Raw genomic sequence first — 20076 nt, 5'->3', positions numbered from 1 at the left:
ATTTCCCTTTTTAAATGGAAAAACCGCCGGGCACACAATGGTTCCTACGTCGCCGCCGCCGATAAAGTGATCGGCGTAAACCTCTAATACCTACTGCAAATAATTGCGGGGATGAAGCGACTTTACTAAACCATCCGTGAACCATAACGAACGAAACAAAAAAAAAAAAAAAAAAAAACTAGCAGAATCAAAAAAGTCGTTTTTGAGATTAAGCGAGACTAATAGCGGTTTTCTTTTCTGAAAAAAGTGTTACGCCTTTTGAACGCTGCGCAAGGGTGTTAATATATTTTGTTCTATTCTAAACACCAGGCAACGCCTTAACGGGGTATTTCGATCTTTTGTGAAAAATGTTGCTGCTCACAACGCAAAAGCGTTACTTTTACCCTGCATAAAATTAGCCTGGCAGTGTAACCCTGCTAAACCATCTGATCGTGAAATTTTATTTTCTTAACTTCACAAATTTCTAGCGAAGAAAACTAAAATAGAGGCAATATTTGCTAACGAAATTTAATTACACTGGTCGACGGCCAAAATTTACCAGAGACGCCGTTATGAAATTCGTATGTAAAACCATCCCCTGATTTCGAAAATCGAGTTCATTTTTGATTCTATGGTACCGTTTTTGAGATATTTGCAATTTACCGTTATTCGAAATAACCAAAAAGATGGCTCCCTTTAATTACGTATATCTCACGAACGGGTCAAGCAATTGCAAATAAGTTTACAGAATCGGAAGGACGATAAAATTTGCTATAAATGCATCATACATTCTTTTTTGCTCAACCATATAGTTTTCGAGATATTAGCTCATCATTTCAGATTTTTGTTTTTTTTTTTATGAAAAAATATGAAAAAAATTACTTTTTGCGAGGGCAGCATTCCAAAACCACAACTTTTTTTCCAAATATTTTTTATTTACGTAAAGCTCTGTTTAATTAGAAAAAATATAAGCTATCATCGAAGAAAATCGATGCAAAACTACGTAAGTTATAAGCGATCAAATAAAAATACCCAGGTTGCGCAATTTCAACGTATACTTCAAAACGTATGTATGGTATAAAGAAGAGTGAAATATCTAGCTATGCTCTGTTTCTATTTAGTTAAAAGTTCAATTTATGAATGAAATTACCCATATTTTTAACTTTTTTTTTTCAATTTATTTATGTTTGTACTATATTCTAACAATCTTTATCTTAATTTTATTTTACTATGTAGTCGAAATAATTATGTGTTCGACTTTGACGCTTATTCAGTTTAGGATCGGTTTCTCTTATGAGAAACCAGCAGTAATCACCCATCATTGCGACGTCCCAGAATCCTTGATATCGATTTTCAATTAATTTCATTTGCTGATGAAACCTTTCGCCATGTTCGTCACTTTCTTCGCCAAGATTTGCAGGAAAAAAACTCAAATGTCAGTGCAGAAAGTGAATTTTTAACGACATATTTACGCCTGGAAAGAAAATATTAGTTAGGTAAACAAGTTATAGAATTTTGGGAAATTAATTTTAATAAGCCTTTAATATTTACCCATTTTCGCATAATTATTGATTAAGTCGTTCACTATCTGCTCGTAGTTAGGGCTTTTGTGTCTACCGAGAAAAGAAGCAACGACGTTTTCAAAGGATTCCCACGCTGCTGCCTCAACTGATGAGAGTAGTCCTTTGAATTGATTATTGTTGATCAACTTTTTTATTTGTGGTCCGACAAAAATACCTTCCTTTATCTTGGCTTGAGAAATATCTGGAAAAATTGTTTTCAAATAGTCGAATGCTTCGCCTTCTTTATCCAAAGCCTTAACAAAGTTTTTAATGAGACCGAGCTTGATATGTAAGGGTTGAAGTATGATTTTCTCTTTCTTGACAAGAGGGGTGTATTTGATGTTATCCACACCAACGGTAAGCTCGACTCTTTCCGGCCAATCCTTTGTGCCGTAGTGGTCCTTACGAGCTCGGCTATCCCACTTGCAGAGGAAGCAGCAGTGCTTGGTGTAGCCACTTTGTAGACCGCATAGCATTGCAACGACTTTGAGATCAGAACATATTTTCCAATCATGCTCTTCATATTTGATAAATTTGAGTAGTTTTTGCATTTCCTCGTAGGTTTCCTTTGTATTTACTGCATGTGCTAGCGGGATAGAAGGCTTTTTGTTACCAATATGCAATAATACAGCCTTTAAACTCAGTTTATTGCTGTCTATGAACAATCGCCACTCTTTTGAATCATATGTTTGACCAAACTCTTTGAATAAACCAGGAATGTCGTTGCAGTAGCATATACTGTCTTTCTTGGTATAGTGTTTGGAAAATGGTTCGTGACGAGTTCTACAATATATCACCTTAACATCGGATGATACAAATTTAAATTGTTGCATACGAGAAGTGTGGATCTCGGCCTTTCCTTGGATAGTTCCAAATCTCTTATCCAATCATTAAGTTGTGCTTATGATAGAACGTTTCTCTCCTTTCCCATGCGAAATTCAGTACAACTTGATTCCCCGCACTCAGATGTTGCTATTGACAATGGAACTGGATCCGCAACTGCCGTTGAATGTAGTACTGGTAATGTCACTGTAGGTACGCTGGCATAGGTTACTCTTCTTGATCTTCCAACGCCAAGTACTTTTGTTTGACAAATATAACACTCTATTGAATGGCAAGTAGGTTCTCTCCATATCATTGGTGTATCAAATTTTATTTGTTGTCCGGATTCCGACTGAATCAATTCTACTCGAAACGATGTACACAAAGTGTTCGGTGTCCATGGTTTTTCAGCATTTTTAGGCTCAATGCCAAAATACTTGGAGTATAAAGTTTTGATATGATCTGAGAACACTCGTCGTCGCCTTATGATAGTATATTGGCCACACATGAAACAGAACATATCTGGATCGTTATTACACTCAAATTCTCGCGTCCTTTTACTCATTTTATTTTTTTTACTAAATCACGGTTTTGAAATTTGACTTATGAACTGAACTATCTCCGGCGAGCCTTGCAGATGTTATGAAGTTTCAAGGCGCATTAACTCAAGAATAAAATTTAAAAAATCAAATCTTACCTAGACAGAAAGGTTCCTTTTTATACGAAGCCGGGAAAAGAAAATACTACCTGCTTTAGATGTAGGCTTTAAAAATTGTCTGTGTCTTATAATTTTGAAAATCTACCTGCATACTTACCCATAAGTGACGGAAATACATGTTTATAACTACATGCCTACAGCAGCTTTCGAACCCAACCACTCTACCTACTATAAAACAATTCGAGTATTAAAAGTACTATTTGATTTATTTAAAGAAAAAGTATTATCATTGTTATGGTGTTATTCGTTTATCCGGATAATATCCCATTTGCACTTTATACCTTTAATATATGTATGTATACATACATTGAAGTTGCGCAACCTGGGTATTTTTATTTGATCGCTTATAACTTACGTAGTTTTGCATCGATTTTCTTCGATGATAGCTTATCTTTTTTCTAATTAAACAGAGCTTTACGTAAATAAAAAATATTTGGAAAGAGTTGTGGTTTTGGAATGCTGCCCTCGCAAAAAGTAATTTTTTTCATATTTTTTCATAAAAAAAACAAAAATCTGAAATTATGAGCTAATATCCCGAAAACTATATGGTTGAGCAAAAAACAATATATGATGCATTTATAGCAAATTTTATCGTCTTTCCGATTCTGTAAACTTGTTTGCAATTGCTTGACCCGTTCGTGAGATATACGTAATTAAAGGGAGCCATCTTTTTGGTTTTTTCGAATAACGGTAAATTGCAAATATCTCAAAAACGGTACCATAGAATCAAAAATGAACTCAATTTTCGAAATCAGGGGGTGATTTTACATACGAATTTCATAACAGCGTTTCTGGTAAAAAAAAAAGTTGAAATTCGTGGTCCAGTGTTATTGATAGCGCGTTTGTGAAAATCAACTGACACCACTGGTAGCCATTTATGTTCTTTTCATAAAATATAAAAGTAGAAAATTTCTGGGAAAGGAGTAACTCTATTAAGGTTTTACCGTTTATTAAGGCAACAATTTTTTTCAGAAAAGAAAACGCTATAACGCGCACCAATCTATATCTATATCAATATATATATATATATATGTATATATATATATATATAAATCTTATAAAATAGTCGCTAAATGCCATGTACGCGCATCACTTCACACAGAATGCTCCGATTTTAAAACGGTTTTTTGCATTTGAAAGCTTAGCTACGTGAGATGGTACAGTTAATATAATTTGAAGGTATATTTATAGGGGCCTGGCAAATTGACAAAATGTAGTAAAAAATCATATAATTTTTGTTTACACAGCTTTAACTCATAAACGGATGGATGGATTTAAAAAATTCTACTTTTCAGGAAAACTTTGAAATATTTACCTTCGTTCTGCATCAAAAAAAAGGGTTGGTGTCGAAATTCTGTATGTACAAAATTCTAAAAACAAAATTTTGCTTTTTAAAATTCTGCTTTTTTAAAATTGTGCTTTCTAAAATTCTGTATTACAAAATTCTGTATTAAAATATAATGTTAGCAATGTTAAAGAGGTCATGTAATTATTTTGAAAAAGTGCGCCATGCGTAGAACACCTTTCTGCATAGGCGGCCTTTGGCCGCGCTATTAAAAATACCCCTGGGCTACGCCATGCCAAGTCCTAAATAAATAAATAAATGTAAGGCGCGATAACCTCCGAAGAGATCTAAGGCCGAGCTTCTCTTCCAATTTGCGTCGTGCTCCTCTTGATTTTTCCCTACAAATTGGCCGGACGGGACCTACATGTTTTATGCCGACTCCGAACGGCATCTGCAAGGCAGATGAGTTTTCACTGAGAGCTTTTCATGGCAGAAATACAATCGGAGCGCTTGCCAGACACTGCCGAGGGGCGACCCCGCTTAGAAAAATTTTCTTCTAATTGAAAAATCTTATTTCTAAAATTTTGATGTTGCTTTGCCCGGGAGTTGAACCCAGGGCATACGGTGTGATAGGCGGAGTACGCTACCATCACACCACGGTGGCCGCCAAGTCCTGGTGTGTGGTATAACCGTGGCTACCGCCACGATGATGTCCTTCTGCGTAGTAGGCCTACGGCCGCACCTCCAACCTTTAGCCGATCCAACACCGGCAACGCCATGCCATGATTCCGGAATTTTCACTTCCAGAATTAAACATGCAGAATTTTGAAAAAGCAGAATTTTAAAAAAGCAGAATTTTTTTGCAATTTATAGAATTTTGTCACCCAGAATTTTGTAATACAGAATAATGACACGCTCCCCAAAAAAAATACTTGATTCCTTTCTTATATCAGCCAAATTGTTTAAACAAAATTAACATTTTTACCAAAAAATGCGTGTGTGTATCAGCTTGACATACATATGTATGTACATATATATTTATGCGTTGTTTCCAAGTTGATGCACATAAATGGTTAAGAATGCAAACATCTCCTGAAAAATACTCTTTCGTTAAAAATATTGAACATTTCCTTACAATTCTTAAACAAAAGTTTTATTTTTTGGTATTTTTGCATGTATATGCTAATATTTGTGCACTAAGGAAATTTAATTTTTCAATATATTTTTTATGCTAAGGTAATCCTGGGATGTGTTTGTACAATATGGCTATCAAATGGAAGCTGTTTATGAGTACTTTGATACGGGAACTCTTCGTACCCCTGGGTGACTAGGGTCTCCAGATATAGGCCAAAACGTGGACCCGGGTACGCCTAGCCAGAGTTTATACAATATGGATATCAAATGAAAGCTGTTGATGAGTGCTTTAGTAAATGGAAGTTCTCATAGCTATTGGTGTTTAGGGTCCCGAGATATAGGGCAAAACGCGTACCCGGGTACCCTTAGAATGTGTTTATACAATATGGATATCAAATGAAAGCTGTTGATGAGTGCTTTAGTAGAGGGTAATTTGCATACCTCTGGGTGACTAGGGTCTCAAGATATAGGCCAAAACGTGGGCCTGTGTACCCCTAGCCAGAGTTTATACAATATGGATAACAAATGAAAGCTGTTGATGAGTCCTTTAGTACAGGGTAAGTTGCATACCTATTGGTGACTAGGGTCCCGAGATATAGGCCAAAACGTTGACCCGGGTACCCCTAGAATGTGTTTATACAATATGGATAACAAATGAAAGCTGTTGATGAGTGCTTTAGTAGAGGGTAATTTGCATACCCCTGGGTGACTAGGGTATCGCGATATATGCCAAAACGTGGATCAGGGTAACACTAGGATGTGTTTTTACATTATGAGCATCAAATTGAAGCTGTTGATGAGTGCTTTAGTAAAGGGTAATTTTCGTACCTATTGGTGACTAGGGTCCCGAGATATAGGCCAAAACGGGTACCCGGGCACCCCTAGAATGTGTATATACAATATGGATAACAAATGAAAGCTGTTGATGAGTGCTTTAGTACAGGGTAAGTTTCATACCTATTTGTGACTATGGTCTCGAGATATAGGCCAAAACGTGGGCCCGGGTACCCCTAGAATGTGTTTATACAATATGGATAACAAATGAAAGCTGCTGATGAGTGCGTTAGTAATATAGGCCAAAACGTGGACCCGGGTATCCCTAGAATGTGTTTATACAATATGGATAACAAATGAAAGCTGTTGATGAGTGCTTTAGTAGAGGGTAATTTGCATACCCCTGGGTGACTAGGGTATCGAGATATATGCCAAAACGAGGATCAGGGTAACACTAGGATGTGTTTTTACATTATGAGCATCAAATTGAACCTGTTGATGTGTGCTTTAGTACAGGGTAGTTTTCATACCTATTGGTGACTATGGTCTCGAGATATAGGCCAAAACGTGGACCCGGATACACCTAGAATGTGTTTATACAATATGGATAACAAATGAAAGCTGCTGATGAATGCTTTAGTAATATAGGCCAAAACGTGGACCCAGGTACCCCTAGAATGTGTTTATACAATATGGATAACAAATGAAAGCTGTTGATGAGTGCTTTAGTAGAGGGTAATTTGCATACCCCTGGGTGACTAGGGTATCGCGATATATGCCAAAACGTGGATCAGGGTAACACTAGGATGTGTTTTTACATTATGAGCATCAAACTGAAGCTGTTGATGAGTCCTTTAGTAAAGGGTAATTTTCGTACCTATTGGTGACTAGGGTCCCGAGATATAGGCCAAAACGGGTACCCGGGCACCCCTAGAATGTGTTTATACAATATGGATAACAAATGAAAGCTGTTGATGAGTGCTTTAGTAGAGGGTAATTTGTATACCCCTGGGTGACTAGGGTATCGCGATATATGCCAAAACGTGGATCAGGGTAACACTAGGATGTGTTTTTACATTATGAGCATCAAACTGAAGCTGTTGATGAGTCCTTTAGTAAAGGGTAATTTTCGTACCTATTGGTGACTAGGGTCCCGAGATATAGGCCAAAACGGGTACCCGGGCACCCCTAGAATGTGTTTATACAATATGGATAACAAATGAAAGCTGTTGATGAGTGCTTTAGTAATATAGGCCAAAACGAGGACCCGGGTACCCCTAGAATGTGTTTATACAATATGGATAACAAATGAAAGCTGTTGATGAGTGCTTTAGTAGAGGGTAATTTGCATACCCCTGGGTGACTAGGGTATCGCGATATATGCCAAAACGTGGATCAGGGTAACACTAGGATGTGTTTTTACATTATGAGCATCAAACTGAAGCTGTTGATGAGTCCTTTAGTAAAGGGTAATTTTCGTACCTATTGGTGACTAGGGTCCCGAGATATAGGCCAAAACGGGTACCCGGGCACCCCTAGAATGTGTTTATACAATATGGATAACAAATGAAAGCTGTTGATGAGTGCTTTAGTACAGGGTAAGTTTCATACCTATTTGTGACTATGGTCTCGAGATATAGGCCAAAACGGCGACCCGGGTACCCCTAGAATGTGTTTATACAATATGGATAACAAATGAAAGCTGCTGATGAGTGCTTTAGTAATATAGGCCAAAACGTGGACCCGGGTACCCCTAGAATGTGTTTATACAATATGGATAACAAATGAAAGCTGTTGATGAGTGCTTAATAGAGGGTAATTTGCATACCCCTGGGTGACTAGGGTATCGAGATATATGCCAAAACGAGGATCAGGGTAACACTAGGATGTGTTTTTACATTATGAGCATCAAATTCAACCAACCTGTTGATGTGTGCTTTAGTACAGGGTAGTTTTCATACCTATTGGTGACTAGGGTCTCGAGATATAGGCCAAAACGTGGACCCGGATACACCTAGAATGTGTTTTTACATTATGGGTATCAAATTGAAACTGTTGATGTGTGCTTTAGTACAGAGTAAGTTTTACACCACTGGGTGACTAGGGTCTCGAGATATAGGCCAAAACATGGACCCGGATACCCCTAGAATGTGTGTGCATTATGGATATCAAATGAAAGCTGTTGCTGAGAGCTTTAAAGTAATTTTCATTGTGATATCCGATTTAGTCGCATCAACCTGGCAATACGAAATAAAGATATGAATTAATTATACCCACATACCTATTTACAAACGTGCTATTCGATTTGCCTGAAATTTGGTATATAAATTTGCCTATATTAGTATTTACGATCCTTTTTTCCGGAAAGTAGACCAGAGGCGGACTGGGACTGAGACTCGGAGTGGGACTGGGGCTCGGAATGGGACTGGAACAAAATATATACCACCCTCTGGGACTGGCAATAAGAGATGAAGAAGAATGAGAAAACTTGAGAGAAGAGAAAAGAGGGAAAGGGAAGGAGACTGAGAAAGAGTGAGACAAAGATCGAGATAGATGAAGCGAAAAAGACGGAGGGAAGAGTGAATAAAAGGATTAAGAAAAATTGAAGAGAGGGAAGGGCAGAGTTAGACGGAAAAAGCTTATTAAAATGTATGCAGATAGACCAAATTTAGGGCAGAACAATGTCTGCCGGGTCTGCTAGTTCATTTATATATGTAAAGATTCTAAGGCGGTACGAAGTTTGCCGCGTCAACTAGTTCCTAATATTTTTTGCACCTTCCCTGGAATTCCAAAAATAATTCAAAACCAAAATTATCCAAATCTGTCCAACCGTTCTCGAGTTTTATCGAGACTAACGAACAGCAATTGATTTTTATATATGTGACCTGGAATCATGAAAGGGACCTATTGTGCGAAAATACCGTTGTTCACTTTTTGAGTGATTCTTATAGGAAATTTAACGCTCTTTCCAATGGAATAAACCGCAGTTTTCTATCTTTCTTAGTTTTTTCACAAATTTCACAAAATTTAAAGCCAAATCGGACCACAAATACGATTTTTTGAAATATTTCGATCCATGCGCCACCTATCGGAGATTTTTTTTCTTATTATTGCATTTTCATCCGGTTCTGAACTATATTCCAAGTTTCAAGCTTGTAGCTTATAGGGAAGTTACTTAAATTTTAATTACAAAATTCGTTCACAACAGCCGGCCGCTACACAGAGTCAAGCTAAACAAAAACTTGTTTTCGCGCAATAGGTCCCTTTCATGATTCCAGGTCACATACATAGAAGATTGAGAAATTATCAAAACGAGAATTAATAGCATTTCAGCTAAGCTTTAAAGATAGCATTCTCACACAAGAAAGGTAAGTCAAGGATCATTTTACCAAATGAACCTCATTTTCGTTAAGATGGAAATTTAGTGAACAAAATTTATTAGTTCGTGTTATTTAAGAGCCTCCAAATTCAACTAAATTACATCTTAGGAGGAGGAGGAACTTGTTTGATGTAACCATTTTCATTTTTTTTATTTATTTATGAATCAATCAATTTCTTACCTTTTTCGCGCTTAATAACTGCACCAATCGATATTTTTGTTTAACGCGTCAACGGACGTGACATCATTGTTACATGATTTAATATTGAAGAATTTTTATCGATTAAACATGAAAGTGGTGCCGTTGTTGCTATTCCATCAAACAAGCCGCCAACATCATTATCATCAACATTATTATTATTATGCATTGCCGTTATCGGTTCAATTGTTGTCAAATGATATTTGCATGTGATGATTGTCTGATTTTTAGCAGCCGCTGCAGTTGCATCGCAACCATATGCAATATCTGTGCTACCACAAATATGGCTAGTGGCATAATTGGAACATTTTTTCGCATTAGAAGCGGCAACAGCAGCGGCCGCAGCTGCACCAAAATGCAACGAAGCGTTTAATAAGCGATGAAAACTCAATGCATTATTATTTGTAGTTGTGGCATCGGTGTTGAAAGCAGCATCATCTCTTTCCCACGCACAACTATTTAAATTTGCAATTTTGTTGTTATTATTATTATGCATCAATGCAGTGCTGGCAGCACCTATAAAACTACCAACTGCATTCACTTTTATTGCCGCTGCTGTAGTTGTGTCGCCACACATTAAATGCGTATGAAATAAATTTTGGGATGCCGAATGACGTCGTTTACGTGTAGCGGCCTAGTAATATAATAAATCGAAAAAAGTAATAGATATTAACAGTAAATATATATAAGATTCTAGCTCAAGACTTTAAAAATAATTTTGTATGATAATAGCCGTGATTACAAGTAAGGAATGCTAAGTTCGGGTTTAACCGAACATTACATACTCAGCTGAGAGCTTTGGAGACAAAATAGGAAAATGAACCTAGGGTAACCCTGGAATGTGTTTGTATGACATTGGTATCAAATGGAAGGTAATAAAGAGTATTTTAAAAGGGAGTGGGTCATAGTTCTATAGGTGGACGCCTTTTCGAGAACACCCTAGAATGAGTTTGTACGATATGGGTATCAAATTAAAGGTATTAATGAGGGTTTTAAAAGGGAGTGAACTTTAGTTGTATATGTGATGGCGTTTTCGAGCTATCGGACCAGGGTGGCGCAGAACATTATCTGTCGGGTACCGCTAATTTATTTATATATGTAATACCACGAACAGTATTCCTGTTATGATTCCAAGGGCTTTGGATTTCGCCCTGCAGAACTTTTTCATTTTCTTCTACTTAATATGGTATGTGTCACACCCATTTTTCAAAGTTTCTAAAGTTATATTTTGCGTCACAAAAACCAATCCAATCACCATGTTTCATCCCTTTTTTCGTATTTGGTATAGAATTATGGCATTTTTTTCATTTTTCGAAATTTTCGATATCGAAAAAGTGGGCGACTATGACGGATTTCGCCCATTTTTAATACCAAGATAAAGTGAGTTCAGGTAAGTACGTGAACACAGTTTAGTAAAGATACATCGACTTTTGGTCAAGTTATCGTGTTAACGGCCGAGCGGAAGGACAGACGGTCGACTGTGTATAAAAACTGGGCGTGGCTTCAACCATTTCGCACATTTTCACAGAAAACAGTTATCGTCATAGAAACTATGCCCTTACCAAATTTCACAAGGATTGGTAAATTTTTGTTCGACTTATGGCATTAAAAGTATTCTAGACAAATTAAATGATAAAGCCACACCCATTTTGAAATTTTCTTTTATTTTTGTATTTTGTTGCACCATTACTGGTGTTGAATATTGACATAATCTTTATATATAAAAATCACGTGTCACATTGTTTGTCCGCGATGAACTCCTAAACTACTGAACCGTAGTTTGAAATATAGGATAGGTTTTATCTCAGTTTATAGTCGCAATATTATTTTATTGCAATTTTTGTATTTGTTTATACGTAATATTAAAATGTTACGTATACGCAGTGGCACTCATATTTTCAGGTGCGGATATACTTCCGTGTAATTGGTTGATGTTTAATTAAACAACGTGCTTATCAATAAAAACTATTATAGCGAATGATATCAAGTAGAGCACATCACCAGGCCCGGCGAGAGGGGGTTTCTGAGGGGGCCGCGATTTAGAAGTACTAAGACTTTTTTTTTAACTCAGGTGAGTCTTTAGTTGTTCCATGTGCAATTTTTAAGCCGAATTTCAAAAGCAACGAATATCTGAATTTCGTTTTAATATTATAGTGAAGTGTGAAAAATAAAAATCTATATATATATAAAAGGAAAGGCTAAAATGTGTGTTAGTTGGTCGCCGGTGTTTGAAGAGATGCGTCGGTCGATTTTGGACGTGGACCCGGGTACCCCTAGAAGGTGTTTATATAATATCGATATCAAATAAAAGCTGTTGATGAGTGCTTTAGTACAGAGAGTAATATATTAGCCGTGTTTTTTTTTACACGCGTATACGTTTCGTTTGCGCGTGAAAAAAAAAAAGACCTATCCTCGCTTGGATAATGCTTAGGAGACCCATCTAGCGGCTGTGGTTAAACAACTAGCTACAGCAACAGGGTGTACCGAAAAGCGGAGACACAACCCTCTGTTCTATTTCTGTGTATAACATATAGCTGAATCAGTTGTGATAAATAGTGGGCGCGCATAGAATATATAGAATGAGTGCAGCGGGTGAAACATAGACACAAATTTCAGTTACATCTGAGTATAATGCGTATTGAAATTTAGTAGTACTAATTTTATGCGTAGCAATTTCAGAGGTGTATTTAAAGTTTGTCGCTTAGCAGTTCATATAAAGTTTAAGCGTAAACGTATATAGATGAGAAAAAACACAGCTATTATACCGCTTGGTGACTAGGGTCTCAATAGCTGTGTTTTTTTTTTACTTCTATATACGTTTACGCTTAAACTTATATGGACTGCTAAGCGACACACTTTAAATACACCTCTGAAATTGCTGCGCATAAAATTTGTCGTACTAAATTTCAATACGCATTATACTCAGATGTAACTGAAAAATATGTTTATGTTTCACCCTCTACACTAATTCTAAGGATTCTATGTGTGTCCACAATTCATCGCAACCGATTCAGCTATATGTTATACCCTGTGGCCATCAGAGGGTTGTGTCTCCGATTTTCGGTACACCCTGTGGTGTAGCTAGTTATTTAACCACTGCCGCTAGATGGGTCTGCTAAGCATTATCTAAAGTTACGTTGCATTGAGACTTGAGCGAGATACGGATAGAAATTTAACATGCAAATGCAACAACAACGTTGTGATCCTGATATTTATCTGGTTCAATTTCTGATCCGTATAGCAGTTCTGTTCGTTTCGTTTTCTGTAGTAGATTTTTTGACAGCTAACCAATTTTGAGTTGGTAGCACTCATGGCTCAACTATATGGTTGGCTCATCTCTACAGCAATAACATACCTTTGTTCACATTGCCAAAATTAGCGTGTTGGTGTTAGACGAATGGAATAGAATGAAAACATAAAACTTAGTAGCATTTGTAAGTAGTAAGAAAATGTTGTAAATTCTTTGGTTTCTTTTTAAGTTTGCCATCTCCTTCTGACAATCCCTACTCCAGTGAAATGAAAAAAAATAAAATCAGCTGGTGAGATGAGCCTACCATATAGGTGAGCCATTGTAGCACTGAACTAAATACGCGTACATTTGTGTATACATAAAAGATCTCGCCATATTTAAAAGCAAAAACACTGAAAGAGTAAACAACTTGAAGATGATGTAAGGAAAATAAATAGTTTGCTTACGTGCGAAACTATTTAAATGTTAATAGTTCTATTAGTATCTTAAAATTTTGTGTACGGTTCTTCTTATTTTCTACAAAACAGATCTTTTATATTAGCGCTGCCAGCTCTCATAAAGTTGATCCAGATCGTTCCAATGAGATTTGAGCCAGAGCCAGAGCTCGATAAACCAATGGAACGGCCCTTAAGCGAGGATAAGCGTTTTTCTTACGCGCAAACGTAAACGTATACGCGTGTGTAAAAAAACCCGGCTAATATATAGGCCAAAACGTGGACCCGGATACCCCTAAAATGTGTGGGTAATATGGATATGAAATGAAAGCTGTTGCTGAGAGCTCTAAAGTAATTTTCATTGTGATATTCGATTTAGTCGCATCAACCTGGCAAAACTGGTAAATATGCATGCGAAGCCGAAATAGAGACATGAATATAATACCCACATACCTATTTACATACGTCCTATTCGATTTGCCTGGAATTTTTTATATATAAATTTGTCTATATTAGTATTTACGATCCTTTTTTCCGGGAAGTAGACCAGAGACGGACTGGGACTGGGATTAGGACTAGGACTGGAACTGAGACTCGGAGTGGGACTGGGACAAAATACATATCACCCTCTGGGACAGGCAATAAGGGATGGAAAAGAATGAGAAGAACGTGAGAGAAGAGAAGAGAGAAGGAGACTGAGAAAGAAATAGAATGAGACGAATATGGAGATAGATAGCGCGGGAAAACGGAGGGAGGAGTGAATAAAAGGATCGGGATAAAGTGAAGAGGGGTGGGGGGAGGGAAGAGTTAGATGGAAAAAGCTTATTAAATGTATGCAGATAGGCCAAATTTAGGGCAGAACAACGTCTGCCGGGTTTGCTAGTTTACCTATATACTGTAAAGATATTAAATTTTTTGTTAAAATTTGACTTTTAAAATTATTTTTTTTAAAGTGGGCGTGTTCGTTATCCGATTTTGATAATTTTTATTTAGCACACATATAGTAATAGGAGTAACGTTCCTGCCAAATTTCATCATATCTTCAACGACTGCCAAATTACAGCTTGCAAAACTTTTAAATTGCCTTCTTTTAAAAGTGGGCGGTGCCACGCCCTTGTCCAAAATTTTACTAATTTTCTATTCTGCGTCATAAGGTCAACCCACCTACCAAGTTTCATCACTTTATCCGTCCTTGGTAATGAATTATCGCAGTTTTTCGGTTTTTCGAAATTTTCGATATCGAAAAAGTGGGCGCGGTTATAGTCAGATTTCCTTCATTTTAAATAGCGATCTGAGATGAGTGCCCAGGAACGTACATACCAAATTTCATCAAGATACCTCAAAATTTACTCAAGTTATCGTGTTTACGGACGGACGGACATGGCTAAATGAATTTCTTTTTTCGTTCAGATCATTTTGATAATAGAAGTCTATATCTATCTCGATTAGTTTATGCCTTTACAGGGTACCGTTATGCGAACAAAATTAATATACTCTGTGAGCTCTGCTCAGCTGAGTATAAAAATATATAATATGTAAATAAAGCAAACGTTCTTACCTTCATCTTTAAAGCAGAGTCCAGCAGTTGAGCGCCAGTTAGACTACGTACTGCCGCGTTAGGCTGACTGTTGTGTTGGCGTGATAAAAACTCTTGGGCTTTTTGAAAATTTGCTGCAGCTGCTTCTACACTAGCATCTGCATTGGCGCGTAAATTACGCATATTTTTCTCAGCAACTTCACTCTCTTCTGGCGTTGTACTTTGTTGATAAGCATCCATAGGAATATCTTCTGCCATTGCAATATTTTCTGCTTGCCGTAATGTATGATGCAGCCCATGCTGCTGCTGTTCTGGTGGTGTTTGCTGATGGTTCGTTTGCAGCTCTTCTTGTTGCGGTTTAGTTTGCAGTGAATGTGATTTTGGTGACGTTTGCCAAATTCTAGCTAAATTCTCATGCTCCCAACTCATTTGCTGCGTTGTATCATAAATATCTGTACCAACTGCAGCAGTGTTTGGTACAGGACAAATATTTCCAATATCTGCTGTCATCGTTTCACAGGGTTTTAGATTAAATTGGCGTAAAATTTGTATTGGATGTATGGTGCTAATGTCACTAATGACATCGCCACCACTGCCACAGCCACCAGTAATTTTGTCATGACAAATATTTGTATCGAATTTGATGCCAATATCGGTATCTGCTGCATTCAATTGCCATATACTACGTTTCATATTACTTGTGTGCCATAAATTGCTGTTAAATTGAGCCGGTGGTGCTACTATTGTTGCCGCTTCTGTTTCTTTAGCTGTTGCCTTTGCGTCCAATTTAGTCATATGAAAGTCGCCACCATCATTATTATTTTCGGGACGCAATAACTCAGCAATAAGACGATTTACTTTTTGTATTACAGTTAAAGTGTCCGACTCGTTAGTAACGCCAGCTTCAGTAGTCATATTAGCATTTATTATGGAGTTGGTTGGTTCTTGCTCTTCTTGTTGACTTGCCTGGGCTTCATTCACATTTATTTTAATTTCATCTGTAATATCAGCTGTTAAATCTGCAGCGCACCAATCGCTATCACTTGTTACTGTATCAGCCCCACTTTCATCATCGCCCATACAACCATCATCTTCATCGTCTGCGTCATCACCATCGCCATCATCATCTGCACGTCCTATATATAAATCTTGCATGTATTTTAAATCGCTCATTATTTCATCTGCCTCCACTTCAAGCTCATCACGTAATAACCTATTTGCTGGTATTGATTTCAATTCACTATTACACGCAGCACACATGTCCCAAACAGATACAGCAGCACAATCGTCGTCCCCACTAGCGTCAACACAATCGCTAGCAACAACGCAAGTACTGCTTGTTTTATTATCATTGTTAGCATTTACATTAATGGCATTGTTGGTCATATGTCCAGCTTCTTTGCATTTTTTACGTATCTCATTCATTGACCATTCCTGCTCTAAGCTGGTCATATCAAAATCTGTATCCGTAATACATGTTGTAGTGCTACGTTGGCATAAGTCAGCGCCACTAGTACCATAGAAATCTACCTTATCATACCCAACGTCTTCTTTTGGTTGATTTTCTTTGCTAAACTTTTGCACTATTTTATTTTGTTGCTTTTTTGCGTGCTGATGTATATTCCAAATATGACTAGCTTGAGTTGGGATTTCGCCTCCAGCCACCATATCAGAGCCACTACCTACAGGTAACCAAATTGAATTGCTTGCAGTGTTGGATGGTGGCGGAAAATGTGCCATTGCACGTGTAAATGCCTCTACTGTATCGCTGTAAACAAGCTGCTTAGTTGCGTTAGCTTTCAAATTTTTTGCCGCATTCGAAAAGACTATGCTTAAGGGTTGCGATTGGTTGCTTGCTGTCATATTTAAACCAAACACACGCTTATGATTTACGCCTATTAGGGCACGTGCACTTTTTGTTGGTGGTATAACCTCAGTTTGACAAGCGATATCAGTGCGTTGTAAACGAAATTTGATAACAAAATCGCGCTCATACATACGTTTCAGTTTGCGACTATTATTCTGCTTCTTGTTCTTATACTTTGCTGTAGCAGCTTCGCAATTCGAATTTGCATATAATGGATTAGCTGAAGCGCCAAAACCAAGAGCGCTGACGCCACCCCCGCCACCCCCAGCACCATCATCTTTTACCACACAATTTTCATTACGCGCATATTCAAGATATTTATCTTGCTCATAATAAAGATAACCGCTCGCTGAACGCTGGTATTCTATAACATCTAATTCGCTGCATATATCAAAGGTATGTCCGTCGGCATATGACCTTATTGGATGAAAATGTGTGCGTTCGGATGTTAATAAATTCTCACCATCCTCAAGCATATCGAGCGCATAACGTTGTTGTTGTTCCTTCGAACGCGTTGCATAATTACGCTGCAACTGTTGTTGCTTGCCTATGGCGACGGCATTGGTGGTTGCATTTTCTTCATTAGGTAAATGCATTTGTAAAACTGATTCGATACGTGAATATGCAATGAAAGCACTGTTGTTGGTGGAATGATTCACAAGAGTTACTTTCGGTGTAGCTAACACGTTGGTGGTGGTGGTGCTCGTTTCACGTTCTTCATAACGCGCAGCAGTTGAGAATCGTTTTTGTGCTCTTGCTTTCGAGTCATGCTCAGTAGCTTTGTTAGCTATTGAACTGGTACCGGTCCAAGTATCTTGTAAGCTTACAGTTTGCCAACTAGTTTTCGTACCAGGCGATGCACCAGCAGTAGTCATCGTCGAGCATGTTGAAGAATCAGTGCAATCAGTGCCACAGCCACTCATTGAATTTAAAGACATATTCAAATTACTATTATTCTTTTTATTACAACATTGCTGTTGTTGTGCAATCGTGGTTGTTGGTCCAGCATTAATGCCTTCTGACCATTTAGATGTAGCATAGGATGTGGTGAATGCAAAGCTGCCACTACCACTGCCATTGTTGCTTACGTTCTCTTCATACGTATTTTTATCATCGCTGGCGTTAAGTTGTTTTCCTGCGTTATGTACTTTATAAAAGAAACTTTCATCTGTATCACCGCCATCCATATTCGCATTTTCCGACCAAATCGAACTGTGTAAAAAGAGCGCTACAGGGGTCTTACGCTCATCGCCAATTGCACCGTTCTCACTGCAACCACTATTATGACGTATACCGCCACGTTGAATATTTACTTTATTAATATTATCTAAAGTGCTTGGCATCGAAAAGTAGTCGCTTGTGTGTGCTGCTGCTGAAATGTCAATTTGAGAATTGAGGAAAGTGCCAGCCCTCTCAGCAGCATCATTGAGAACGCCAACATTTGACTGAAAAAAGGAAGAAAATATTGGTGAAATAAGTTGTGTTATATAACACTATAAGTCAGCATAAAGAGCCCTACCCGCGAAAAAATGGTAAGCGACACTACACTGAAGGAAAAAGACTGGTAAAATCAACCGAAATACGGGTCAATTCAACCGAAATTTCTGTAAATTTTTATCCATCGCAACAAGATGTTGAATCAACTGCGCACAAATCGTTGATTCGTCATTGACCGTTTTAGTAGTAAAATAAACAAAAAAAAGTTGTTTCATTATACTTTACCCATAGTTTAGTTAAATTGACAATTATTACTTTCGCATTTTGCTTGGAGGAGAAGTTGCAAAATTGTACCCGAAAATAGGTGTCCCGGTATCGCATACTTTTTTGCAGTGTTATGTACATTAAATTCAAAAAAGGGTTTTTTGTTTTGTAATGATAACTGAAAAACTAGTTTTTTGTTGTGTTACCAATTTGTGTTTTTTCGATTTGGTGGTTTTCTTATTTTGGTTTTTTTTTAAACATCATAAGTACAAACTAGAGAGCGCAGTGAGCGTAAAATTCTCTTTGAAATTTGCTCATGCATTGGCTGTTGTTCGCTGTTGAAATGAACTGTAAGATCAGTTGTGTTAACAGAAAAATCAGTTAGATTGGTTAGGAATCTGTTAATTTTGCAGAATTTTGTTAACTTAAGAGCTAAGAACTAATTTGTTCGCTTGACAAATTAACCATAATTCGATCAATTACACCGAATCTCCGTTAAGTCAAGAACAACAGCACAGATTTGTTGATTTTACTAGCACCATTTCTTTCAGTGTATTATCGATTTTTACTATTTTGCACATATCGATAGTTTACAATCATATGCATCTTTTGGGAAATTTTTGTAGTTCTGGGAATTCCCGTTAATTAGTTGCAGCCGAAAGAATTTTAATGTAAACCGCCAAACTCATTTTGTGTACGTTGTGCTTGACCGCGGTTTGTCGCTTACCTTTTTATTTTCTGCCTGCGCTTACGATTTTATTTTCTGTCTGCGCTTAGTTTTTTATTCTATGCCGGTGCTTAGGCAATTATTGCGGTTTAGAACTAATTAGTATACATTATGAGCCATTTGGAACTAGACTTAAGTGTATTTATACATAATATGTATAATATATATTATATTTATATATATATGTATTTTGCAAATTCTTTAATTTCAGCTAGGAAAAGGCGCTCTTGTACCGTACTCGGATACTGATACGGAGCAAACCGACAATTGCGAAGAAGAAATTTGTGTTGGGAAAACAGGCTATAAAAAGAAAAAACCAATACCTAAGCGACTCCGAACTAGAAAAAAGCGGTCTACTGGAGTTCGACAAAACCCCTGTGCTACCAAAAAATGTGGAAATTATTGCATGAAAAATTTCACTGAGAGCGACAGAATTTCTATAAATGAACACTTTTGGGGTATCGGAAATAAATTAAGGCAAAAAGACTGGCTGCTTTCACGTATAAGAGGAAAGAATATCCAGAGGGTGAGATCAACAAGTCCCAAGAAAAAGTTTAGCTACATTGTTATATCAGCGAGGGATAATGCTAAGTATGTCAATGTTGTCGAAAATAAGGAAAATAAGGTACGTAAGGAACGCCATAACAAATCAGACATAGCTAAAGTATCTATATTAAAAGCATTCATTGAAAAGTTGCCTGCAGTGCC

At 37.3% G+C, this 20076-nt stretch overlaps 1 protein-coding gene across 8 annotated transcripts in view; it reads right to left on the bottom strand.

Moving 5' to 3' along the window:
* The window catches only part of LOC137250776 (uncharacterized), a 176226-nt gene that overhangs the window by 32092 nt on the left and 124058 nt on the right, over nt 1-20076 (bottom strand). For all 8 annotated transcript variants that reach the window (XM_067784209.1, XM_067784217.1, XM_067784215.1 and 5 more), the window contains exons 8-9: nt 15095-18385; nt 9835-10486 (exon numbers count right to left, since the gene is read on the bottom strand). In XM_067784209.1, the coding sequence (XP_067640310.1) occupies nt 9875-10486; nt 15095-18385 (3903 nt within the window). In that variant the 3' untranslated portion in view covers nt 9835-9874. The remainder of the gene's footprint in view (nt 1-9834; nt 10487-15094; nt 18386-20076) is intronic.

This window comes from Eurosta solidaginis, chromosome 4 (assembly GCF_040869045.1).
Source record: "Eurosta solidaginis isolate ZX-2024a chromosome 4, ASM4086904v1, whole genome shotgun sequence".
Classification (NCBI taxonomy): Eukaryota; Metazoa; Arthropoda; class Insecta; order Diptera; family Tephritidae; genus Eurosta; species Eurosta solidaginis.
The sequence above is the reverse complement of the archived record's forward strand: the minus strand, read 5'-3'. Positions and strand labels throughout refer to the sequence as shown.